The following is a 27,368-nucleotide window of genomic DNA, read 5'->3' on the forward strand; positions in this document are numbered from 1 at the left end:
TAAGCGACTTCCAACAAAATTTAAACATGATTTGAAGCTGTTTTACACAAGGAATTTAGATTGTTTGACGAATAAGGGGTGATGGGGCTACTGTTTCCTTTGCTAATAATTGTAACAATAATTTGCTTGAGGCATCAGTCATCATTAATAAACTGTCTTCCAGTCGTCCAGCGTCATAATACCACATTCCTTTCTGAGGTTCCGATTGACTGTGCTACTTGCTTAATGCCTTAAATTTTCATTACTCATAAAGTTTATGGGGCTACAGAAAAGAAAAAAAATCTGCTGTGGAGCAAGCTGCATGAAATAACTGACAACTGTGCAATTTCTTGAGCAGTTAACATGGAAACTAAGAACATTTTTTCCTATTTTTTTAACTTAATGTTAAAAGTAATCTTGTACTCATTATTGTTGATAACTTTTACTCAAAAATCAAAAAGTTGATTTATCTTTTCATTCCAGGGTAGTGGCCAAAATAATCAATGCTCTATGGACAACAGTTTTTTATATTATAAATATTGTACATAAACAAATGTGTGTGTATAAAAAGCCATTGTGTTTTAACTTAGAGGAAAATAATAATATTATTAAATTCAAATCATGGCTATTTTACATTCAATACAAAATAGAAATAATTAACATTGTACCCTGCAGGTATGTGCCTATGCACATGCAATTGGGGCCACACTTTGTATATATTTATATACAGTATCAGATCTTCCATCAAAATCCAAATTTTGGACATTTAAATAACATTTTTGGTTTCTTATTAAACAAATACCTCATAAATAAATCATTTTTACATGAATGTTTACACCATACAGCTGAATTGTACACTACAGACAGTAAAATAAAATGCTGTCAGAGTAAACTTTGGAATGTTGAAATCAGTTCTTTAAAGTAAAGTATAATCAAAGCCTCAATAACAATAATAATAATAACAAATTAAATCTGCAATTCTTATTTGTAGTGTATGAAATGATACGAATGTAAATAAATAATTTTAAAATAGTTTCTGTAATAGGTTGATTAACAATTAGTGACTTGTGCAACACAGAATGATATTTAATGCCGCACTCATTGCTAGATTTATCACACAACTCACTCATACTGTGCAGAATATAAGTGAAGATAAAGGCCTTTGCTCTCTTTCCGAATATACAAGGAAAATGGATGAATGATTCTCTTCTCAACAAGTAAGTCTATGAAATGATGTTCACACAATAAAAGTTTTTAGAACAAGAAGTTGTCTCATTATTTAATAACCTTTTCTTCATATTACCTGAATATATAACAAATTGGGTGGATAATATGTACTCCAGATGTAAGACCTCACAACTGACCTTCCTTTACAGTAAAAAAAACTGACCCGTTGTGAATCTAATGTGATGGTAACTTATTAGAATGACAACCATCAAGCAGTAGCAGGTTTTTCTTCGCCAAATAACTGGCACAAAATGTCTTTTGCATTTGGGCAGCTAGGTACCCACAAATGAAGAGTCTCTCATAATCAAAATAGACTGTGTTGAATTTGTCACTCTAATCACAAATTATTTAACACTTTTGGAAACTAGCACCAAAGTGAAAAAAGTAAGTGACATAGCACAGCCAACATCTTTATCAGCAAGTATGTCCCAGACTAGAAAACTTTGAACAAGACTAAAACTTCAGTTTTGGAATGTCAGGAAAAAATGTTATTAATAATGATTGCCTTTTGTTATATAACTTGGAGACACCACCGTTAGTTACAGCTTTAACTGAAACATTATTTTATACAACTTAGTTTTCACAAGAAAAATATGGTGCAATATTGTACATCACCTACTTAATATGGCCTGAGCTTTTGTATTAAATAAGTAAGAAGTAGTCACTTTATCACATCCTTATATTTTGATTGTCTGGCTATCTAACCACTAAAAGAATAAAAATAATTAGCATATGTTGATGAAACTGAATTATTTTATAACAGCAAATCAGTATCTGCAATGTAAATACTAATTAGCCAGTACCAGTATTTACATTGCTAGCCTCCTGTAATGTATGTTTGTGTTTCACACACTTTATAATTATTTTGGTAATACTTGTTTGATATCTACTCAATAAAATAATCTTACTCATAGAATCTTTGGATATTCTGTAGCTTACGTGTGCACAAAGTGCACCCACCAGCTACATGTTCATGCATTAAGCAACTATACAGACTTACACTAGTGAAGCTATGTTGTAAAAATGTATTACCAGAGCATTCAGACATAATTTACAACAGGACTATAACCATTAACATTCATTATAGTGTACATTTATCATTACTGTATTGTGTTCAACTACTTTTTGGCATGGCATAATACTTAAATGAACTTCAGAAATTAAAGTGAAAACTCTTGAATGATTTTTTGCAAATGTAATCCTACAATGTGAGGTAGAAAACACTGCAAACATAACACACAAAATAACCACACAACAAATATTCTGTTACCCACACATCTTACCACATGTTCAAACAAAATAGTAGAAATATACTGACAACATCACAAATTTAAATATATAATTCTCCTCAAGTCCAATACACACCAAAATTTGTTTATTGCCATATTACTTAAGTCTTTGATCTGCGTGTAAATAATAGTTTCTAGATCTTTCACAGGTAACTGCCAGTCTGTATTCCCTAAGTTGACATGAGAAACTCTTTCATTGTTTGACACCAAGAAGTTTTGCCGCATCATCGGCTGACCGAGCCTGGAGAGCTTTGTCTATGATAGAACGGTCCTGGATGCCAAGCAGATTACCTATGAGATCTGACGCGTCTTCTGATTCACCCCGACCTTTAACAACTGACGGTGTGGTAGCATCATCATTATTGTTGTTGTTACTATTGATGTTGTTGTTGTTGCTACTACTGTTGTTGTTGTTGTTTCCCGGGGGGTTGTTGTTATCAGTCACACTTACACATCCATCACTTTCAGTCACAAGTGGTGTCACACTAGCTGCTGCACAGCCTCCATGTTTTTTGCGGTGTCGAAGCATACTGTGTTTCAATGTGAAACGCCGGCGACAGACATCACAAGAGAATGGCCTCTCACCAGTATGTGTACGCATATGACGGCGCAAATCCTCTGCTGACCAAAAACGTCGCATACAGAAAGCACACATCACCTGTAAAAAAAAGAACAACACTTACATTTAAGTGCACAACTGTAGTTTTAGTTGATTCCTGTTTTAAAAACTTGCCTATAATTATAGTCTCCCATAGGCATTGATAAAATAATTTCGGTGAACATTATTGACAAAATGAATCAATGAAACAATATCTTTGCTGTAAAAGCTATGAATTTTAACATACATTAATGAACATTCAAGGAATAATGCCTAGGACTTATATCATTCTTCATGGAATAACGTACTTTGCAACAAAGTCGAGATGTTTAGGTTTTCAATCATTAATTCCTGTCTGAAGGTGCCCCAGAAATAGTTGTGTGAGCACAAACATGAGGATTTATCCAACTGTAATTATTTAAAAACCAAACTGCAGTCCAAGTAATTAATCAGTAACATGTTGATGTCTTATTATTTGTAACAACAATACAGAAGGGCAAACTAGTAGTAACCACATAGAGGAGCTAACGAGTCACAAAGAGGCACAACGGAAAAGACTGCTAAACATTTAGCTTACGGACAAGGCGGCCTTATTCTAAAATACAATGAGTTGTGTGACAATGGGTGTGTTTCCTGTTTCAGAAGAAGGACTTTTTTCCATTGATAGACATACTTTCTATGTGATGTATGGCAATTACATTTTTGCTCTTTTCAACTGACTTACAACAGAAAACTTTATGACTCTTGAGTATAGAGGGTGTGAGGCTAGATTCAAATTATTATTGTGTCAGATACAGCGGAGGATGGCTGGGATGATGAGAAAGTACCACAGAACTGAAATCACAGTAATAAAAACTAAAGGTTTACTTGTGGTAGTGTATCCAGATTATTTTATACCATAAGACTGGAGTAGGGGTGTGGGATGGAGGAACCGGGGTTGCACTTCATCAGTTGGGAACCTTGCATGGGCTCACAGTATTTTTTAACTGCCAACTGTGGGGGTTTATGTGCAAGCTGGCTTTACCAATATCAGCTGACTGAATACAGTTGTGACTGTAAAAGCCAACCAGCATTTCATTCTCTGAGTGGCCAACTGCTGCTCACTTCTATCAGATGCACTATTTTATAACTATAACAGAGACATTTCCAGAAGAGCAGTGGCACAGTAAGGTGCGTGCTGAAAAACACAACTGAGTGACTACTGTTCACTCATCCCTAGGGTGTGTTCCAACCCAAGCATTGCCTTCCTTCATATAATTTTGGATGCTGCAGCCAGTGAACCAAGTTAATGACAAGTTCATCACAGGGCACAGGTATGAGGAACTCTGGTGACTACGTATAAGAACCTCTCGAAGGCATTCAACATTAGCAAAGATAATTTGCTACCCACAGTTGCTGTAATATTAACCAGCAACATCAAACTACTAGTTGACAGTGCATTACTTGAAGTTTCATAAAAAGTCCTAAAGGAAGGAAATGTGTCAATGGGTGGATGAACGCAGGACGCCGATAGTTATACAAAAAGGAGTTATGTGAAATATATTACCTCAACCACTTTATGTATGTATTATATCCCTGTGGAAGATCCTGGTGGAATACATGTCCTATGCACCTACCAAGCACATAATATTCCATTCCCCTCACAGGTATATCCAACCCTATCAGAGACAGGGCCAAATGAAACTTTTTGTGTAATACGTAAACAGTGTTGTAACTGAGGCACAGCCTTTCATGTGGGCATGACCACCAACCAAAAGTGCACTCAAATGAGTGCCCACTGCTAAACTGAGTGAAGTTGATCACGCAGTGCTAAAGCATGCCACAGAGTACAGTACAGCATGCTTAACTTCATTAGCTGTACCTGTAGCATGTAGATCCCCACCACTCATACCAGCTTCTTTGAATTGCTTTTAGAAGCCATTTTACAAACCCACAATCTGGCCTCAACCTCTAGTAACCCCTGTCCCTGCCCCTCATGCCTCTGGCTTCATTTCACAATTTCCCCTATGTAATATTCTTCTTCCTCCATCTCCTTCCTTCCTCCCTTCTCACAACCTTCTTGCTACTTTGTCATTTTCCACATACAGCTGCCTGTATTTTGATCAGAGTGGTTGCACTGGAGCCACATTTCTATCCTGTTGCCTTGCTGGCTCTCCCTCCTAGTTGTTGTCCTCCCTTCCCTCATGTGTTTTTGTCGGTCTGATAACTCTGAGGAAGGAGTTTTGTGCCGATTTCAATCTAGTCCTGTTAAAACCCCATGTCTTAAATATATTGTGAGTGGTTACCTTTACTCCTACCATTGTTTATATACAATACAGGTCCTTCATATAACATGGAAAGTTACTGAATGTCCACCACAACACAAACATTTACCAAGCATTTTAGGTAGCAGAATGTCTGGCCTCACCACCCTTCGTGAGGTCCCTTACTAAGAACACCAACCTTCATCAAAAGAAAGGAAGCCGTAAGCAGCCTCAAAACAAACCCTGACCTAACTGCCCTACCTGCAGACAAAGGTTTCACCACTGTCATTATGAATCACAGTGACTACATGTCAGAAGGCCTCTGCCAATTATCTGACTCGTCAACCCATTAACTCTGCCAAAGTGATTCCATCCTGAAGTCCAACATAACCTCCAATCCCTGCTTAAAGCCTTGGGTCCTTCCCAAAACCTCTCCCTCAAATCCATTTCCTTCCTCACCCCTCTGACACCCCGCACACCCAACTTCTACACTCTCCCCAAAATTCATGTACCCAACAGTCCTGGATGCCCCATTGTTGCTTATTATTTTGACCCACTGTCCACCTCCATAGCTGAGTGGTCAGTGTGGATGACTGCAATGCCAAGAGCCTCGGTCCAATTCCTGCCTGGTTCAGAGATTTAATTTACCGATGTCCTCATCAGCATTTATCATTGTCAACACACAAGTCACAGAAGCAACATCAAATCAAAAGACACCAGGCGGCCAAATACCCTGGATGGGGATATCCTGCCCCGAAATGCCATGCGATCATTGTGGCCCTACTGATAGAATTTTGGCCCTCATTGACCTACAGCGCCAATCTGTTGTCCAAAACACCTAGCCTCCCACATCAAAGGTGTTAACCACTTCCGTTATTGACTCTCCGCCATCCCCACCCCTTTGCCTCCTGGATCCACTCTCATCACTGTTGATACCACTTCCCTCATGCACATCTGAACACTACCCCTCCCAACTCTTTCGGACTCAAAACCTGTTACCTCACTCCTTGAATGCCTTACTAACTTTATCCTAACTCGTAGCTACTTCCCGTTTGCAGGGAAGGTACACAAACAAATATGTGGCACAACCATGGCACCCTCCTAGGCCAACCTGCTTATGGGCCATCTATAGGAGACCTTTGCAGCTTTCCAAAACCCCTGTTCCGGTTCAGGTTCATTGGTGAGGACTTCCCCACCCATTTCACCTGGTCCTCCTCAGCCCAGCATGCCACCTTCTTGGGCACAGACCACCTCCTCTCTCACAGCTCCATCCATCCCTCTGTCCACATTAAACCCACAGGCACCAAGGCACTTGCATTTCGACATCTGCCATCTCTTCCATACCAAAAAATACCTCCCATACATTCCGGCCATCTGAGACTGTGCATCTGCTGTGACAAGAACTCCCTTGCCCAGAATGCTGAAGGTCTCACAGAGACCTACACAGAGACATTATCTCCCAGACCTAGTCAGCAAACAGATTTCCCTGGCCATATCCGCACACGCCCAATCCTCCTACCACCTATGACAACCGTTTACAAAGGAGTGCCCCCTTTTTGACCCAATACCACTCCAGACTGGAACAAATGAACCACTTCTTTTGTCAGGGCTTTGGTTATCTATCGTCATGCCCTGAAATGAGGGACATCCTACCCAAGATCCTTCCCACCCCTCCTACAGTGGTGTTTCATCACACACCCAACTTTCAGAACATCCTAGTGCATCCCTATGCCAGTCCCAATCCCATCTCCTTGCCACAGGAATCATATTCCTGTGGAAGACCCATTTGCAATACCTGCCTGATCCACCCACCCAGTACTTCCTATTCCAGACCTGTCACCGTCTTATCTTACCTCATCAGAGGCCAGGCTGCCTGGCTCTGCTACAATCCTTGTACAACTTTTCTGGTATGACTACCAACCAGCTGTCCATCAGGACGAATGACCACCACCAAACTGTGACCAAAGCAGAGTGGAACACCCTGCAGCACAAGGTGCAGCTGAACATAACATGCTTCATTTCCATGGCTGCTTTGCAATCTGCACCATCTGGATCACCCCTCCACCACCATATTCTCTGAACTGCTCATCTGGAAGTCATTCTTTCTCCACTTCCCAAATTATCCCAGTCTCAAACTATGGTAAGATCCTGTTCCCACATCCTCCACCCAACAGTGTCCACCGCCTCTGTCCATCTCCTCCCAATTCACATCCCCTCATCCTCCTCACGCGCTGCTCTCTGCCAATTTGCCATTGCACCCACCTGTCTTTTTCACCTTCTCTGCCCATCTCCTTTTCTGCTTCCTGTTTCATTCCCCCTGCCCCACTCACCATAACCTCCTGAATGTGCACCTGACAGCCTTGTCTGGCTACCTTCTAGACCTGCAGGCTCTGACAGGCAGCATGGCTCCCCTTACGCGTACCTCGCTATCCCTCCTCCCTCCCTGCCCCACTCTGGACTGTTGCTTGACTGCATCTGGCCAGAGACAGCACTCGTGTGTGTGAGATGTGCTTGCTTGTGTGAATATATGTGAGTGTATGTGTGTTTTCTTTTCTGAGTAAGGTTCTGGCCAAAAGCTCAATGTGAAATGAACAGTCTTTTTGTTGTGCCTATCTGCAACTCAATGTGTCATCTTCATGGTGAGCAGTAGTCTATCCTTTGGATAATATTGTTGAAGGAAGTCTATGTTGCCACTATTTCAGCTACTGAAAATGACCACTGATCTGTGCAACTCACCTTCCGGTTGGCATAATCTGGAAATTTTCCTCTGGCCGATTCCATCCCTTCCTCTGGATTGTGTTGTGCCACATGTGTATGGTTTCCTTCTTCCTTCACAACACCCATTGCTCCACTGTTACTGATGTTGTTATTGTCTTCAGCAGCTTCAAGGGCACCTTTCATTACAAGTAGCTCAAATTCAGCAGTATGGCATTCTTGTATGTGATTGAGTGCATCTTGCCTTTCTGCATAACTCCCATCACATAAGTGACACTTGAATGGCAGCTCAGAAGATGGCAATGTGTCCACTGCTGAAGAGGTTTGATTTAGTTGTGAAGATAATCTGCTGTAAGATTAATACCACTCATTACAACCTTTCTCTAGCTGAAAGTTGATTTTGACATCATAATATTACTGAACCTAATACTGAGGTACAAATTATTACTTAAGGAATAGTGTTAAGTGGACACTGGCTGTTTTTACAAATCACAAATTATTCTAGTTTTTTGAAAAGTTTTTGCATTATTTGCAAACAGGCAACACTGAGCCCTATGGTGTTTCTACAAACACAAGTGATTTTAAAGCATCAGACCACTATCGTGAAATGTCCCACTATGCAAAACAAATCATCTAGGAAATCATTCATCAAGATCATGTTACAGTTATATCACAGTGGAAATTTTATGCTTATGTATTTGGAAGCTGCAACTAACTCAATCTTGTAAGGTGAAACTTTTGACTTTTTTCCAAATTATTTTAACTTTCATGGCTATAATCAAAATTCCATCTAAATCATAAATTTATTTCATCACCTTATACAACGGTGCATGATGCATGTCAGGACAATTGGATGAAAATGTTTGTGGTACATCAAAGCAGTACACTCAGCCCATTCCTGTTCAGTATTTTTTATTAATTACCTGACTTCCTCAATACAAAAGCTTGCCCCCCCTCCCCTCCTTGGAATCTTTCGTGCGTTGTTGACGTGTTGTTGAAATCAGAAAGTAAACAAAAAAGAGGACAGACCTCAGAACAGTGGAGAGAGGCATTAAAGAGTGCTTTCCAACTACTACACAACCAAACTCAAATTATCCAGTGGCAGTGTCCAACTCAAAAGAACCAAATTACCAACTGTTATCATATTCAAATGTCTACAATCAGTAATATCAGACAATAGAGCTATAGACGCAGATGTTAACCATTAGATAACCACATATTACAATAAAACAGCACTTACTTCGGTCTTGTGTGACAGAAAAATTCCTGTTTGCAGCAAAGTTAAAGTACAACAAACAGCTCTTAGAGAAGGAGTGATCTTTGGCAGTAAGGTTTAAGCTGTAAAGAAATCACCTGACCAAAATCTGCATTCAGATAAAATTCCCAGGTTGCGATGGTCAGGTGGTGTCACCCTTCAGGGTAAATTCAATATTGAATATAAAGAGTGACTTTTCACTGCATGTGGAAATGTCGCTTGCAGAAAATACAGATAATTTGCAAACAGAAATTGCTCTTCAGTTTTTGTTTGACCAACAGGTTAGTCAATAATTATTGTCAATTTTTACCTTCAGAAACCACCAGTAGCCAGGACAGGCAGTTGCATGAAGGTATTGGAACAAGTAGTGGTGTGATAGACTTCTGGTTCTTCCTGGCAATATGCAGGAGATACATAGAAGGAAAAGTATGCCACATTCTCTTAACAGCAGTCGAGAAGTAGCTTGTTAGCCTGGAGGAAGCATCATTTCCAAAGTTATGACAGCCTTTCGCTTGGTTCACTACTGAAACTTTTTATCCATTTTGTGGCAAACGTGCTTCATTTAGATTAAGCAGCTCGATGATAACTTTATAATGTGATCATTTTATGTACAAATTATTTTTATGAACTTTTGACTTTTCATTTGTGAGATAAAGAAAAGCAACAATATCTAAAAAAATGGTCTGAGTGATAAATAGCACATAATCTTTCATTTCCTTTCAGCACTACCTGTAGATTAATATATTTTCCATACATGTCAAAAAGTCATCCTTTACAAGTGCTAGTATGAAAATAGCACCCATTAAAGATAAAGAGTACAAAATCCAGACTGAGATGACATGGCTACTTGCTTTGAGAACCAGATGACCATGTAATGAAGAACAAGTTTCCCATCATTGTAGAAGAGAAAGGAAAAGGATGGTCTCTGCCAACCTGGCCATCAGCAGACCAAAAAGACTTACTAATAGATGGGTCTGATTAAACAAGAAGCATACTCACCATGCAAATGAAACCTCAAGATTAGAAAACATCATGTAAGGGTACTGTGCACAGAAGAGAAGGCCTTATGTTATTTTACATGATGTGGCCATCGGTATCAAATAAATACAGTACAGATACAGTTTATACTGTCAGGAATGGTACCTCTTTATACCACTTACTGTCCAAGAACAGGTGCTCTCCTGATGTTTTATATTATACATAATGCATTCATTTTTATTCGGATAATTTCAATAGCCAAAACCTGCATAATTGATAAAGGTACTGAAATGATGTAGATGAAACACTGGTTGTAAGTGTTAACAGGATTGCTAACCTCAACTTAGAATCTTTTATCCTACCTTGTTAATTTTAATGTCCACATCAAAGTAACTCAACAAATATTGCACAAACATTAGGTGTGCATACATACCTGGGTACAATGCAGGGCACCACTGTAGGTGAGGCTTCCTCTACAGTCACAGCAGGAGGTGCAACGGGTGACACAGCTGGTGTAGCTACTGTGCTCGCTTCAGGCACTGGAGGAAGTGCCACAAGCACAGGAGTTGCTGGAGGAGGTGAGTCTGTCAGAACACTGACTTCGGGGTCTGCAGACGATGGTTCATCACTACCACTGCCAGTGGGACTACTGCCAGTTTGATTCCCATGCTTCGTGGACAAATGTTTACGCAAATTGCTCTGAGTTGAAAATGTTGAACTCGGGCACTGGTGACATTTGTATGGCCGTTCAGGTACGTTACGTGTTGCAGAGTTTACTGCCCCAGGAGAAGTTTCCCCACTGCTGCTTGCGCTCCCAACTGCACTTGCATTAACAGCCTGACTCCCACTACTTCCACCATGTTTACGCAATAAATGACGGTCACAGTTTGATTTTGTAGTGAAAAGCAGTGGGCAGTGTTTGCATTTAAATGGTTTTTGACCCGTGTGGGTCAGGACATGACGCCTTAGTGAGGATGACCATGGGAATTTGCGGTTGCAGTAAGGGCACGAGACCCGATTTGGTGCCAGGGAATATGCACTTTTCTTCTTGACATCTGATGGGGGTGTAAGCTCCGTCTCAGACCTGTAATAAAAATCATCTTACTAAACCAAAAAATAGTCATTACATTAGTCAGTCATTACAGTGTGGTGACAATTTGGACCATTGTTCAAGGACAAGTGATAAAAGTTCAATGGCTGGCAGCAGAGACTAAAAATTTCACTTATTTTTCAGCATAGACCAAATTAAGCCAATGTAGTTCATCCATATTCTATCCTAGAAGCAGAAAATACTTTTCTCCAGCTGCTAGAACATCATCAGTGGACTCACTGAACTTCCGGCACTAATGGTTTTAGATGTGGGAGCAGGTAGAAGTCAGAATGTGCCAATTGTGATCTCCTGTGTGACACTTCCAACAATTTATACTTCAAAGCCCTGTATTTTATCACTGCCAAATCTTTTGTGAGTGGCTGCATTAAGGCAAAAAAATTGATTTTTCCACCTCTTTGCAGTTCAGGACTTTCCTTAGACGTTCTTTTTTGTCCAGTGGAACAGAATGCTTTTGTTGTGTTCATCAGCTATTGATTTACCATTTGTAAAATAATCTATTAGAACATTGTATGTTGTATTCCTAAAATCATTCATTATAAGCAATCCGCTAAACTGCCTTTGTTCTTCCTAGTGGAGGACCACTGGTTTCACCCACTGTTTGAAGTACTGTTTTAATTCTGGAGTGAACTGTTGGATCCACAGCTAGTTCATAGTGATAGATAGGAATGTGGATTCATATTAAAATTGTCCAAAATTTTACCTTTACATGCATTTATCTTTTGTCAGCAGTCAACCAAATGTGAAACCCAGCTTACAAAAGGACTCTTACAGTTAATTCTTCTCTTTCATCCGATATGCCTGACATCAGCTGTTTCGCACACCTTTAATCACTTATTGTACATTACTATATTGTAAATTTGCTCAATAATCTGTGAGAATAGTTTAAAGAAAGGCTGCATTCGAATTCAGGTGCCTATATCTTTAAATGCTCCAAATGAAAGATCAACTCCTTACATCATCAACTGTGGGTGATTTTTTGCTGAAAATAAACTGCCCAAAATGTAATAATTTATAACAATATGGTATTCCAGTTTATCAACTTGAATGAGACACACACAAGTACTTTAAAAAAGTTGTAAACAAATCTATTGCACAGACTGAGTTGACACTGCATTATTTCATGAAAGCCAATGACATCTATGTGCTATGCTTTGACATCAAACAATACTCTGCATCCTCATACTGAATGCTAAACACTGCAGTAAATGAGATGAGTGGTGCCACAGGCCTCACAATAAAGTGGATATTATCTGGGTTGGAAATAGCTGTTTTAGAAAGAATTTGTAAATATACTGTGTATTTAGTTGACGGCTACAGGGTTACTTGCATTAGAACAGGCTGTGACTAACATGACAGCAAAAATGTGGAATTATAGTCGAACATGATACCCTATGCAGGCAGAAAAAGAACTTCGAAAGAAAACAAAATGAGATCTGGATCAATCTTGTACTTATGGAAATGTGTTCCTCACACTTGTGAAGAAGGAGTAGTTTACATGGTCTTCACACTTAATCATTGCAGGTAAATAAAGATAAAATTAATCTACACAACAGCAGCCATCTTTCTCTGTACAATGGATGCTCACCTGTTCTCATCACTGCTTCCAGCAACAAGGCCATCCTCATCTTCCTCACTATTGTCCTCCAGTTTGAAATATCGCTGGAAAGCATGGGTTTGTTGATTTGCTGCATCTAGCAATCTGGAGACACTAGCAAGGTCTGTGCCTACTCCTGCTCTCATTTCCAGTTCCTCTGGTGACACAACTGTAATAGAAGGAACTGGAGGCTGCGGAGTTGGGTTCGGGGACTGCTCACTCTCATCAATGACCAGTTCAGCTTCATCATCTGCATCATCAGCTGATACAGACAATTTTGATTTCAGCTGTTGAGCAATTGCATGTTTCACTTCATCTGAGATGTAAGTCTTTGAACCACAATTATTAGTGTTGTGACTGTTATCTTCATTCCTCATGGAAGTGGCTGGAGTAACAACTGTAGTACCTGTGGTAGGCACCACTGCTGTTGCTGCAATATGTATGCTAGTGGTGGGAGTGACGGTAGCAGTGGAAGTAACACTACTACTGTTGAAGATTGTGCAGTTGTTGCTGGATGTAGACCGTTGCTGCTCCTTCAGAACCTGTGGATAATTAAAAATTTTATTGAATAACTGATTTATTGATTCGTCAAGTTCTCGTCAAGAAGGAGAACCATCAGAAATTTAGAATGAACCAATGTATGTGTTACTAACAAGAAAAAGTGGTTATAAAATACCAAAGTGGTATATACTAGATTATGGACACAATAAGATAGTCGATATACCCAGATGTGGTCTCACCGTAAGCATTTCTTGACTTTAGATAATGTTCTGAAGGGATAGTTTCCTCATCTGCTGTCCAGTGTATTTTGAATGTTTGTATTGCACTGCAGCATCCATGAAACATGGCTCAAGGGATTGTGTGGAGTGTGAATTTGAATTAAATGTACATCGTTAGAGTGTTTTTCTGTATGCTTCACTCATTTGACATCACTTTCCCTACCACGCAATAGGCCGTCATGACAAAAACTTTCCTACTACTACTACTGCTGCTGCTGGTGTCCCCTCACTTGCACAATTCTCTGCACAAATACTGTTGTTATCACCATTATCATCACCCATCATCGTTATAGTATCAATCATCATCAATTTGACATCAACATCCTAGACTTTTCTCGTTACAGTCTTTAGAGTCCATATTACTCAAAGATGTTTTCTAACACCAACAACTCACTTTCTGTTAAATAAGCTTCCTTGGTCCATATGCCATCCATCTGCCAAGCTGGATGTCCAACACCCATCTCCAATGAGTTTTCATTACTGTCATAATTACACACACCTTCGACTGCCGTATGTACCCTGGTCCAGTTTTTATTTTCTTGTCTCTCCTAATACAGTATAACTCCACTTTTATGTTCCTAGAATTAACATTTTCCTGCCGTTTGTGACATTTTTTATCAGTCCCGTCAAATTTCCTATGCCCACAATGTTAATTTGCACCTGATTTTGCGTCAACATATTTATAATTTTCCCGCAATTTATGCATTACGAAAAAATGTTTGCGAAGAAAAAATGGCACCAGCATGATGTTGGCCATCCAGTAACATTTACAAATATTATGTGGTTAAATTTCTTGACACCAGGGCACTCTACTCAGCGAATTTAAACCAGTAAATGTGTGAAAGTTGTAACAATTCATGGCGTATCTCCTGCCACTGCTCTGCTTGGCATGGTGGCTGATATGAGTTACTAGGTCCATTTGAATGAAGATATCATGACCAATCACAACCATTTCCAAACTAACTCGACTGCACAAACGCAGCTTTGTGATTGTTGTGATCATTGTGACACCTTTGTCGTACCATATTTAGCGTGTTTCAGCATATGGCCACTTGGAGCACTAGTTGACACCATCATTATGTATTTTATTCATCGTGAGCAAAACGTGTTTTGAGAATTTATTCTCGTTATCAAGTGCAGTATTTACGTCTGCATTTTTTGTGATGTTACACAAACAATCAATGTGAGTGATAGTTTGCATGTGTGAGTGGTTTTCCACACAACTGATGAGGCACAGTACCTGATAACATCAGAAAGACGGCTACAGTGCAAGAGTCGCAGAATAACACATATTCAACCACCAAACAAAATGCTTATTTACATATTTGCACTTGTCAACGAGAAAAAAATTCTCAAAAAGCGTTGTGCTAAGCATGAAAAAATACGTAACTAGTGCAGTATTTCAGCTACAGACTTTCAAAAACATCGGTTATGACAAATGAAATTGAGTCAAACGTTCCTACTTCCCAGACAGTTATCATTTCCAGTTACCTCAGCAGTTTTTATGCAATAATACCCCTTCATTAGATAATAAACAAGTCCTAACAAATCTTTTGGTGCCTGTTATGTAGATGTATCATGAAAATGTTATTTCCCACATTTTACATTGTCCCATGTTTTACATCATTTTTTGAAGTCTCTTGAAAAGTGTAAAAGCAGGGTTTCACTGTAATTGTTATCTTATTTTACTGTCTCCCCTAGTAATTCCCAAATTGAATTTCTTCATTACTCAGTGAACCCCCTCAAATTATAAATGGTCTTCAAATGATTTTTATGTGTTTTAATATAAACTGCATGAGAAATATTGTTTGTCACTACTGCTACACAATACTGGAAAAATAGCACTTAATCATGAAACTTCAAGCTGATTTGGCAATACTAGGAGACGAATTAATAATTTTTGAAAGCTGCAGTTTGCAGGAGTAATGTTAGGTCTAGACTAGAAGGCTGGATTACAGTCAAGCATTCAAAATCAATGAAAAGAACAAGGAGATGACGCAAGTCTTATAGCTTCAGCCTATCTGTCTCCAGTAGTATTAAATGGTTTGAAGACTGGACAAAAGCATTCAGACAAATCAAGAAGTTCTGGTCTGAGAGTGAGGAGCATAGGATGCTGGCTAAATGTAGAAAGAATCATTTTAAGATGACCAAGAAAGTCTTATTGTAAGGTAGCAGTCATGTGAGGAGAATGTCAGAAACAGTACAGAACTCTTTGGGATTTAATATTTTTTAGACAAGGGCAGGGCTCCATAATATCACTTATGCTTCAGGCTCTTTGTGAAGGATCTTTGGGAATAAAATCATGTAATAATAATGGGCTGGAAATAACATTTTAGGCTGTAACCTTAATTGCGCAACTGAGGGTCACACCTGGTACATTGCTGAAATGCTTCTGTCACTACTGACAAGGACATGTCACTGAGTGGCATGATAAGCACAGATGATGCATTCTGTGGAGCAAGGTAATGCAGAACTTTGAAAGTCACTCAGAGAAGAGAATGTTCACACATGGATGTGATGGATGTCACACTCAGTTACATTGTACATGGCTAACTTTCAGAATATCCAGTATGACTAAAGCACTATCCATATTATCCCACAAATATTTTTAAGTGCAAATTCATCTGAAAGACAGAGCTGCAGAATAAATATGCCTACAGTTGAAACAGTGAAATGAAATACAGCAGCTTGGACAAAGCCATGGATATTAAATAGAATGCCTTTAGTATCCTCCATCAAAACATTAGAAACCTCATCAATAAGAAGTATGACATTAGCATATCCATACAGAAAAATGAAAGGATAGATGGAGGTATTTTCAGGAACAGGTTACTTGCTTAAATTTAGGTGATATTCATATGGATTTGCATTAGGCAGTACAGCGATAGTTTATTGTGAATACATTATATAGATTAAGTTTCTGTGATTTCCTTATGTTTTGTTAATGTACACCTTGAATCATTCCATATCCCAGAAGATTCTCCTCCTCCTTAGTGGGGCTGGAAGTCCATGTCTCAGTGGTGTAAGTTAGAACTGATTACTACACAATGGGTGTAAAGTTTTCTTTCAAATGCATCATGTGTTTCATTCTGAAAATTTTATTTGCTTTCCCAAAAGCACTTCAGACTTTTTTTTTACCTTCTGATTATCTCCTTTCATTCCACTGTTTTCAGCTGCTCCGAATACAAGAATTAGTCAGCTATTCTATGAACTCATTCAATTCTCTTCTTGGTGTATTTTAATACACATTACTTCAGCCTTATTGTCAGGCTTAATTTCCAACTTGCTCTATTAAATTTGTCTAATGAACGAATATCACTAAATTACTTTTTGAAGTTTATCTGCACTAAAGGCAAACAGTAGTGCCATGAGCACAGTGAAGGTGGTTTTGACATTTACATGACCACACAACTTTTTAAGTACAACATTTATTTGGATGCAGCAAGAATGATGGTGCATTTGCAATGAACAATGCAACCCACACTGCAACTAATAGAAATCTTGAAACTTCCTAGCAGATTAAAACTGTGTGCCGGACCAAGACTCGAACTCGGGACCTTTGCCTTTCGCGGGCAAGTGCTCTACCATCTGAGCTACCCAAGCAGGACTCACGCCCTCTCCTCACAGCTTTACTTCTGCCAGTACCTCGTCTCCTATATATCTTCACTCCTTCATTTCAAATTATCAGATGATTTGCAGGAGTGCCCAGTTATTTTCTTTCAGACATATTTGGATTGCTACTTTCTTGAATCATGTCTGATCAAAGCTTGTAAAAGACATGTCCATCATAAAACAGAACCTCTTTCTGAATCTTGGGAAATTAATTGGTGTGAGAAGATGAAAATCACAGTCGATTTTCATTATTAGCAACAAACGCAATTAAGGCATGTTGAAGTACTGTAAACAGAGTGTAAAAACTCCAGGTCTTTGATGAGCAACTTCAATATTTTGCACATAATCTGAAAGTGATGTTAGTGTAGTGTAAGCTGTATATGAAGACTTGTAGATAGTGTGGATATCAGCTGAAGCACAACTGCAAGAGAAGTTCACAGCAGAGAAATAAACAACGCCACACCAAAATGTGTTAGATAAACATAAATATATATGTATCTAGATGATATCAGTAGGTTCATATGCATTAGGGTATGGCTGATGAGAAAGGTTCATATTTTCTTTCACATTGGGCATCTGGAGAAAATACTCATAATTAACTATTGGTTGAAGAGATACGTACATTCAGTGTGAGATCCGGTGGAATTAAAAATGTAATGTAAGGTATGTGCTAACTTCTGTGGATCACGTTGCCACTGACAGAGATCCATTAAGGGAAAATCCTTTTTAAAAAAACTGCAAATAAATGCCAAATTTTATACATCTCTAAGCAATGGTTTGTAAATTGGAGAATTGAAGGCAAACTTGGGATTACAGTAATTGTCATTTCAGAAATGGATGCAGAATGAATTTTACACTGCTGTGGGACATAGTTGATTCAGCTTTAACACTATGCAAGCATCGTATCAAAATGGTTCCAATGGCTATAAGCACTATGGGACTTTATATCTGAGATCATCAGTCCCCTAGAACTTAACACTACTTAAACCTAACTAACCTAAGGCATCACACACATCCATACCCGAGGCAGGATTCGAACCTGGGACCATATCGGTCGCGCAGTTCCAGACTGAAGCGCCTAGAACTGCTTGGCCACAACGGCTGGCAAGCGTCGTATCAAACAGTGAGATTACTGTGAAGTATTGAAAAACTCTAGTCACCCATCTACACTGAAGCACCAAACAAACTGGTATAGGCATGCATATTCAAATACAGAAATATGGAAACAGGCAGAACACAGCACTGTTGTCGGCAATGCCTATGTAAGACAACAAATGTCTGGCGCAGTTGTTAGATTGGTTACTGCTGCTACAATGGCAGGTTATCAAGATGTGTCGTAGTTGGCACACAAGCGATGGGACACAGCATTTCTGAGGCAGCAATGAAGTGGGGATTTATCCATACAGCCATTTCGTGAGTGTACTGGGGATATCAGGAATCCAGTAAAACATCCAATCTCAGACATCACTGTGGCCAGAAAAAGATCCTGCAAGAGTGTGATCAATGATGACAGAAAAGAATCGTTCAGTGTGACAGGAGTGCAACCCTCCTGCAAGTTGCTGCAGATTAAGTGCTGGGCCTTCAACAAGTGTCAGCATGTGAACCATTCAACAAAACATCATTGATAAGGGCTTTCGGAGCTGAAGGTCCACTTGTGCACCCTTGATGACTGCACAACACAAAGCTACTTTACACATCACCTGGGCCCATCAACACTGATATTGGATTGCTGATGACTGGAAACATATTTCCAAGTTGGACAAGTCTCATTTCAAACTGTCTCGAGGGGATGGATGTGTACAGGTATGGAGACAACCACATGAATCCATGGACTCTGCATGTCAGTAGGGGACTGTTCAAACTGGTGGAGGCTCTGTAATGGTGTGGGGCATGGGCAGTTGGAGTGATGTGGGACCCATGATATGTCTAGATACAACTCTGACAGGTGACACGTTCGTAAGCATCCTGTCTGATCACCTGCATCAATTCATGTCCATTGTGCATCCCGACAGACTTGGGCAATTCCAGGACTATGTGACACCCCACACATTTAGAATTGCTACAGAGTGGCTCCAGGAACACTCTTCTGAGTTTAAACACTTATGCATATCTGGGATGCCTTGCAACATGTTGTTCAGAAGAGATCTCCATCCCCCTCATACTCTTTCGGATTTATGGACAGCCCTGCAGGATTCATGGCATCAGTCCCCTCCAGCACTACTTCAGATATTAGTGGAGTCCACGCCATATCGTGTTGCGGCACTTCTGCGTGCTTGCGGGGGGTCTACACAATATTAGACAGGTACACCAGTTTCTTTGGCTCTTCAGTGTATCATACGCTGTTTTGGTAGTTGTTTGAAAATTTTAAGTAGTTAATATTTTAATGTAAAGCAATTATTAATGTTTCAAGTAGAATGTGGAACCAGCTAATAGTGCAGTGATGTAATTACTTAATCCTATGCATGGTTTTGATTGAACACATACTGTTGAATACTCTAAATTTGTGTAATGCAGAAAAAGTAGTGAGAAGGAACTGAGACAGTGAAACGGCTACTAAATTATAAAATAAATACTTGTAGATACAGTGCATTATAGTTCTACAGATATATTTATTCACATTATTGCAACTGAAGCAATGTATAACAGATCTTAGATACGAGCTCTCACCTCTGTAACTGGTCGTGGAATAGTGAGAAGATGAGGCACATCTTGCATATCAGTGCACGTAACATTCGGAGGTGGTTGTGGCCTCCTTCCTGGTCCTCCCACTGTTCGTTGTCGCTGACTCCATAATTGAGGGTGTTGCTGCTTTATATGTCGCTCCATATTTGAACGGAGTGTAAATCGTGCTGAACAGTGTTCACATGCAAATGGCCTCTCAGTGCGGTACCTTCTTTGCTTTTGCTTTGGCATCAGAACACCATTCTTGATCACCATTTTTACAGAGGATGATGGTACAGCAGGTAGGTCCCGGGATATAGTAACTGGTTTTGGTGGCATGTGATGTATTATATCTGCCTTTTCAGCCACGGGGACAGGAACATTGGTGTCAATTTCCTGCTTCAACTTCATACTGGCATTCCTGGCAAAAAGAATATGAAGTCTGTGTTAGTCTATGTCACTCCTGCTGTAGTGTTTATAGTTATTTGGATTATTACAAAGTACAAAATATGATATAATTTGGGTTCTGGTACGGCATTGTTCCCCATAGTTAAAAATTTGATAATAATACTTAAAGTATCTCAATGTGTCACTTATCAGAAGTTTATTTAGTTAAGCAAACATTCTGTACTCTAGTTTACCTGCTACTGAAATCATTTGAAGAATCTTGGAAAGTTTGTGGGTGTCTATTAATCTGTTCATTTCCAGGCACTGCACTTAATACTTTTCCACCACAAGTGAGCCGTATTTCACGAATTAATTCCTTTTGCAGCAAACGTTCCTTCATTTCTTCCACTTCCTGCAAATTTGATGTGGGAGGAAAGATTGGTCTAGAAGGTGAGGGCATCAAAAAATAAGGGAAAATAGATGATATGTATGGTGAACCAAACTGTGGAAAGTATCTGGTTGCAGGAACATCTGTATTGGGTGACTGTGGAGGATTCTGGTTAAGATGAGGTGGGAGATTTGAAGCATGATTGCTGACTGAGTTCAAAATATGCTGTGCCAAAATGGAGCCAGGGCTATTGCTCATTACTAAGGGGACTTGATTTTCAGCTTTGACCTGTGTTCCAAAGAGAGATTTTCGGATTTTGTCAGTGTAGTGACTAGATGATACAGGAGTAGCAGACTTTTTGGATAAATCCTGAGGCTTTTCAGCATCTTCATCATCATCATCATCTGCTGAAGGAAATGGTGAATGACATGGGGGAGGTGATGGTGAGGGTTCCTTCTTCTTCTTCTTGCGCAAGTCCAAGGCATCCATACTGAGATCCAATGGTGAGTTTACATCTCTACCATATGGTGTTGCACCACACGTGATAGCTGAGGTACATATAGGTCTTTGGCTTTGACTGACTAAACTGGAAAACTGGTTTGTGAAAGTGACTAGTGTTTCTTTGTCTTGTATATTTTGCTGAACATCTTCAGGCTCTACCTCTGCCTCTGGTTCATGTTCATGCTCATTTTCCTCTTTCTTCACAGTCACAGACATTAGACTCTCCTCTGATACCTGTGGTAGTGTGTTACAAGAAATGGTTGGGTCCTCTATCTTGTCTGGTTTATCTATTAGTAATGGTGTTTTTACACTGTCATTGTTTGTAGTATCAGTAGTAGCAGTGGGTCGTAATCTTTCCTGCAATGACATGGGAATGTCTAGTTTTGCTTCCTCAGTGGTCTCTTTGGTGATATCAGGTCTGGAATGTGATAATGCTGTACTCAGAAGATGTCCAGTGCCATATTCTTCTGATGAGCCAGATGCAAATACAAGACTCCTCTTTACATCTAATTTTGTTGTTATCTTTCCCTGCAGCTCTGGATCATTTGTAGGATCCTCAGAGGGATGATAAATAATAGATTTTTTCACATCATCACGAGACAGTTTGGAATGGCGATTTCTCAGATGCCTCTCACAATTGGCCTTCGTTGTGAAAGCATAGTTGCATAGAGCACATTCATAAGGGCGGTCTCCATTGTGAGATCGCATATGCCGCAGAAGAATGGTGCGATCAGAGTGGGTGAACGGACACACATTGCAGCATCCGGCTGACAAATGTGCTCTGCTGTGACCTTTGAGTGCTCGTAAATTTGGAAAAACTGCATCACACAGTCGACACGGGAATTCCCCACGCAACTTCATGCGTCGAAACTCTGCCGCAAATAGATCTTGTTGTTCCTCTTCTTTGACAGCTGAATCTGGAGGTGTGAGATCACCACTGGCACTATGGCATGATGAAGGAGGAGGAGGAGGAGATGGGGATTTGGAGAGCTCTGGCAATATCCCACCAACTGATGTTACAGAGATCATGCTCTGAATATCTGCCAAATCTCTAGTGCCCATTTGTGGTGACTGATCAAAGTTTGAAAAGTCAGAAGGTTGCTCCAAACTGTCTTCCTTGAACTGAGGTCCTGGTGAAGGTGTTTCATAAGGCACCTGGAAAAAGTTGATTAAATATATTACTGAAAATGTGAACCATAATCTCTTTGTGGCATCAGTACTACTACTACTATTATTACTACTACTACTGCTACCACCACCACTACTACCAAAAAAACAACCAGTGCCTTCAAGACTGATACTGTTTGCTTCCTACCCTACAGCAATATTTCACTGGAAAACCAAATAAGAAAATCCACTCTGACATTCTAATGAAATGGCACTTTTAAATCATGAAACTACTGTAGTTATTTATCACGTTAGACATTTACTCACAAAAAAGAAAAAAAAAATCTAACTCACTCACACACACACACACACACACACACACACACACACAAAGTGTATTAACTGTCTTTATTTTTACCTGAGATGATACTTTATTACGGAGATCAAGGCATGAAAAGAAATCATGCCTCTTCTTTTCTTCAGGTGTTTCATCTTCTGATTCTGATGGAGAGACTTGCCGTCTTCCTGAGTGACAACTGAGATCAGTAGGACCATCACTTTCAGCACTATCTGAAGAAGTCGTCGCTGCCAAGCCACAGCCAGCATGTATATGAATCTTAAGAGCACTATCGCAGGGGAAGGATCGGTGACAGTGGAGGCACTGGAATCTTGGACATGTTGCTTTCGATGGCCGGTGCAGGGATTGTTCACACACAGCACGGGCAATATGTGGAAATTTTGAGCTGGAGAAGTCAACAAAAGTGAGGTCCTGCAAAAATGACAAAAATTTAACTTGTGAATTACATACATTAAATATTTTTTTAAAAATATAAAAATTCAGTGTAGCAGATGCTTTGTCTGCAACAAATAACCATTTACATTCAAGATCCAGATCTTATTGAAAATGAATTTTGTGGCATTAAGTGACTTAGTATCAACAAAAAATGGTTCCTGTTTCACTTGGGATGAAAAATGTGAGGGGACCAAGTTTAAGTGATGTAGATTGCAGTACACCCAGTATGGTCAAAACCATACACAGGATGATTAAAAAAAAGTTTACAAACTGACGGGGGAAATAAGGCAAACAACAATGATCAGTTATCACATAGGAACTGAGGGTCACAAATGCCATCCTGGACTACTAAATGGCATTGCAGTTATTTAGTCACATGCTACAAATGAATGCCCTCTACAGGAGATGCTCAAAGTTTTGTCCAGCTGCATCGAGACACTCCTGGCATTGATGCTGCATTCAATAATGCATCCTCTCAAAGATACCTGGTGTATCTGTAATCCACCCTGCTGGTGTTTCTCTAAGCCATCCTGCTGCCATAACAATCCTGCCCAATCGGTCCTACAGTGATGTAACAGATGTTTCATACTCAAGGCCCTTCACATACCCCCACAGGAAAAAGTCAATTTGGGACAGATGAGGTGACTGTGGTAGCCATGCAACTGGCCCACTGTGACCAATCTATCAGCCAGGAAAGGTTGCCTGCAGATATGCCCTCATTTGTTTGCCGAAATGCGCAGGGTATCCATCATGCTGAAATCAAATGTGGCTTTGAACAGGCTTCGGAGCATCATTCAACATGCCTGGCAAAACCTCTCACATGAATATGAGATACACGCAAGCATGAAGTTGGTTCAGTAGCCCAATTAAACAGTCTCTAATGATTCCAGCCCACACATTAAGCGTAAATTTGCATGTGAGGCATGCTTACATGTAGCATGTGAGTTCACATCCACCCACGTACACAGATTGTGAATGTTCATCACACCCTCAAGTGAGAATGTAGCCTCACTGGTGAAGAAGGCACTTGCTGCGAAGCTTCGGTCTGCAGCGGATTCGTGCAGAAAGCACCAGGCAAATCCCATGCACTTGTAGTCTCCCGTTTGCAATGCCTTGACATGTTGGAAATGAAATAGATGCAATTATTGTGTACAATGCACCAGATGTGGAGGAGAGGGGGGAGGATGGGGGGGGGGGGGGGGTTGAGACATCAGTGGCGTGGGATATTTTGCACGGTATAATTGCACAGCTTCTCGTCCATTCCAGTTGACCGCACAATAAATGAAATGCATCTCAGCCATTTCGCAGTACATGTAGTCACAACCCTTCCACACCATGAATGGCAACTCTACCCATGTTTGTATAGCGACGCCCCTCGTGACAACATCCTCTCATGACTGTAGTGTCCTCCTACGCCATTTGTGACCTCCAGTTCCTATGTGATTAGTGGTCCTTGTTGTATGCCCAATGTGCCATGTTAGACTGTAAACTCCCCCCCCCCCCCCCCCCCCGCCCCTTTCATCTTTTATATTGAATGTAGGCTCTCCCAGCATATATTGTATATTGTAGGTGAATAGCTGTCAGGTTTCCAGCCAGGTGGTGGTCTTAAAATGGCACAGTGTCAACACTGCCACCGGTCTGTAAACCTGAGAACTTTTCCCCAACCATGTATGTTACTAATGTGCTATTTAATTATAAAATCTCAAAGTCTCTGAAACTGCTCATGTACCATTGCACTGGAATATAGATCCATTAAAACATTATGTCTATATAGCGAGAAAAATAATTAATTTTATAATTTCTCTCTTTTCATGTCTTGTGCTATACTGAGAATTAACACCAGGATTAAGATCATCAAAATCTATGTTATTTAGGAAATGAAGATGAGTTGTGAAGAAAAGGAAAGAGAAAAAAGAAAACACAGACCTGGTCATACCTACTTTTACGTTATGTTTAAGGAATTTAGTGCTTAGAAAACTCATTTTAAAATAATTTATCAGTTTTATGACCAGCAAAAGGGCACTTTCTGAAGATCTGCAATGACCAACACAGCGCCAGAGAAACAGGAAGGAGTATTTAGTTATTGGACAACCAATTTTAAAAATCATGCATAGATTGTGTGTTATATTGTGACTTACCTGAAATCCGACAACTGTGTCATGAGCAGCATATCTGTGCATATCGAGGTCACGACTATTGCGGAAAGCAGCTCCACAAATATCACAGCGTATTTTGTTGTCCTGCAGCTGATTCAACTTGTAGAATGGTGTATCAGTACCTGGGTGCATCTTATTGATGTGTAATTCAAGTGAGGCAACAGAAGGAAATTCATGTCTCTCACACACTGGGCACTGTAATTTGCCATCACCACTTAAATCTTCGGGCGAGCCTGCGCCCACGGAACCACGTAACCGTTGCCTGATGGAAGTTTCACAGGCATCTCCATCCTCCTCCACCTGCCACAAGATGAGAGATCAGATCAGAGTGTCACATGCTGCACTCTGTAAATTTGCTTTGTATTTAGATAATACAGGAAGACAGAGATATTTATAGTATACTACAATAACAGAGCAATTAATACTTATTGGGCTATGAAAAATACAACTAAATTTGGCAGAAAAAACAGCAAATCATTTGTTACAATATTTTTTGAAATAATGGGATCCTGAATTGCCATCTACAATTTACCAGTGTCAGTTACAAATCACAAATATGGTTGAACTGGTTAGCTTATGCAGCTAAATTATTAGTACATTGATTTTTTGTTCTCTCTGCTCAGTTTTAACGGGCACTCGTGTAGATTCGACAGCAGCACTTTTAAATGGGCCTCACTAGCTGTAACTTGACAGACTAAATAAAGCATAGAGAATTAACATCAAGACAACAATATCAAAATGATAGATTGCTACTCTTTTTGTTGTGCCTGTTTGCAACTCAACATCTCCACTATATAATGAGTACCAATCTATCCTTTTCACAATACTGTCATTATTCTATCCTTGATTTTCCATTGTCAGAATTAACATCAAGATAGCCAGCATCACATCCAAACCACAGTCTCACAAAACATAATGCATCATTGTCATTTATCCACTGTGTTCTGTAATACATAACTATTGGGAACTGCTAAAGTTGATTTTAAGTGCGGTGAAATGATCTTAATTCATATTTGTCTTGTAATAGTCATTAGTTACGGCATTACCTGAAGCTCTAATTCATATCTTGTATGGGTTGGAGTTACTTATTTGTTATATTTAGGAACCGAAAATGTCTCACAGTGTTATCACCTATACATAACTTTGAATTCAGTGAAAGACCCAAATTTCACAATTCAAAGATGACTCACCAGGATGATGATACCACCAATAATCAGTCTGAAATAGTGATGATAGATGATGTAATAACATAATAATGAAATAATGATGATATTATTGTAGTGTGGTAAAACTCTGCTGATTTTATTACAAGCCAAACAAATGCATTATCTGCAATGTTAAAAACTACAAGAAGACTAAAATGGCTGGCCAGCATGGAGGAAAGAGAGATATATTTTGTAAAGAGAGGCTCATCACTCAGACCCCCAGGTTTACACAGATCCACGCATCCCCATAGCCCCAAAACTTAGCTTCCTTTGGAGGAGTACACAGTCTCTTTGGTAGGCCTGTTGCACCTTCTAAGTGTTCTGCCAACGAATCGCAGTCTTTGGTTCGCTCTACCCACAATATTATCTATGTGATTGTTCCAATTTAGGTTATTTGTAATGGTAATCCCTAAGTATTTAGTTTAACTTACAGCCCCCAGATTTGTGTGTCTTATCGCTTAATCAAAATTTAGCTGATTTCTTTTAGTACTCATGTGAATAACTTTGCACTTTTCTTTATTCAGGGTCAATTGTCACTTTTCGCACCATACAGATATCTTATCTAAATCATTTTGCAAGTCGTTTTGATCATCCGACAGTAAATGACAGCATCATCTGCAAACAATCTAAGACGGCTACTCAGACTGTCTCCTATGTCTTTAATATAGATCAGGAACGATAGAGGGCCTATAACATTTCCTTGGAGAACGCGGGATATTACTTCCGTTTTACTGGATGACTTTCCGTCCATTACTACGAACTGTGACCTTTCTGACAGGAAATCACGAAT

At 39.6% G+C, this 27,368-nt stretch overlaps 1 protein-coding gene across 1 annotated transcript; it reads right to left on the reverse strand.

The window, feature by feature from the left end:
• Positions 1–542: 542 nt before the first annotated feature.
• Positions 543–25,802, reverse strand: LOC126416482 (ras-responsive element-binding protein 1-like). The gene is made up of 8 exons (XM_050084219.1): positions 25,356–25,802; positions 22,843–23,193; positions 20,683–22,472; positions 20,048–20,462; positions 12,981–13,531; positions 10,718–11,368; positions 8,073–8,400; positions 543–3,153 (listed from the first exon to the last, which is right to left on the reverse strand). Exons 1-8 carry the CDS (start codon positions 25,503–25,505, stop codon positions 2,689–2,691), a joined length of 4,701 nt encoding a protein of 1,566 aa, XP_049940176.1. The 5' UTR covers positions 25,506–25,802; the 3' UTR covers positions 543–2,688.
• Positions 25,803–27,368: the final 1,566 nt, after the last annotated feature.

The sequence above is a fragment of the Schistocerca serialis genome, chromosome 8, assembly GCF_023864345.2.
Source record: "Schistocerca serialis cubense isolate TAMUIC-IGC-003099 chromosome 8, iqSchSeri2.2, whole genome shotgun sequence".
Lineage (NCBI taxonomy): Eukaryota > Metazoa > Arthropoda > Insecta > Orthoptera > Acrididae > Schistocerca > Schistocerca serialis.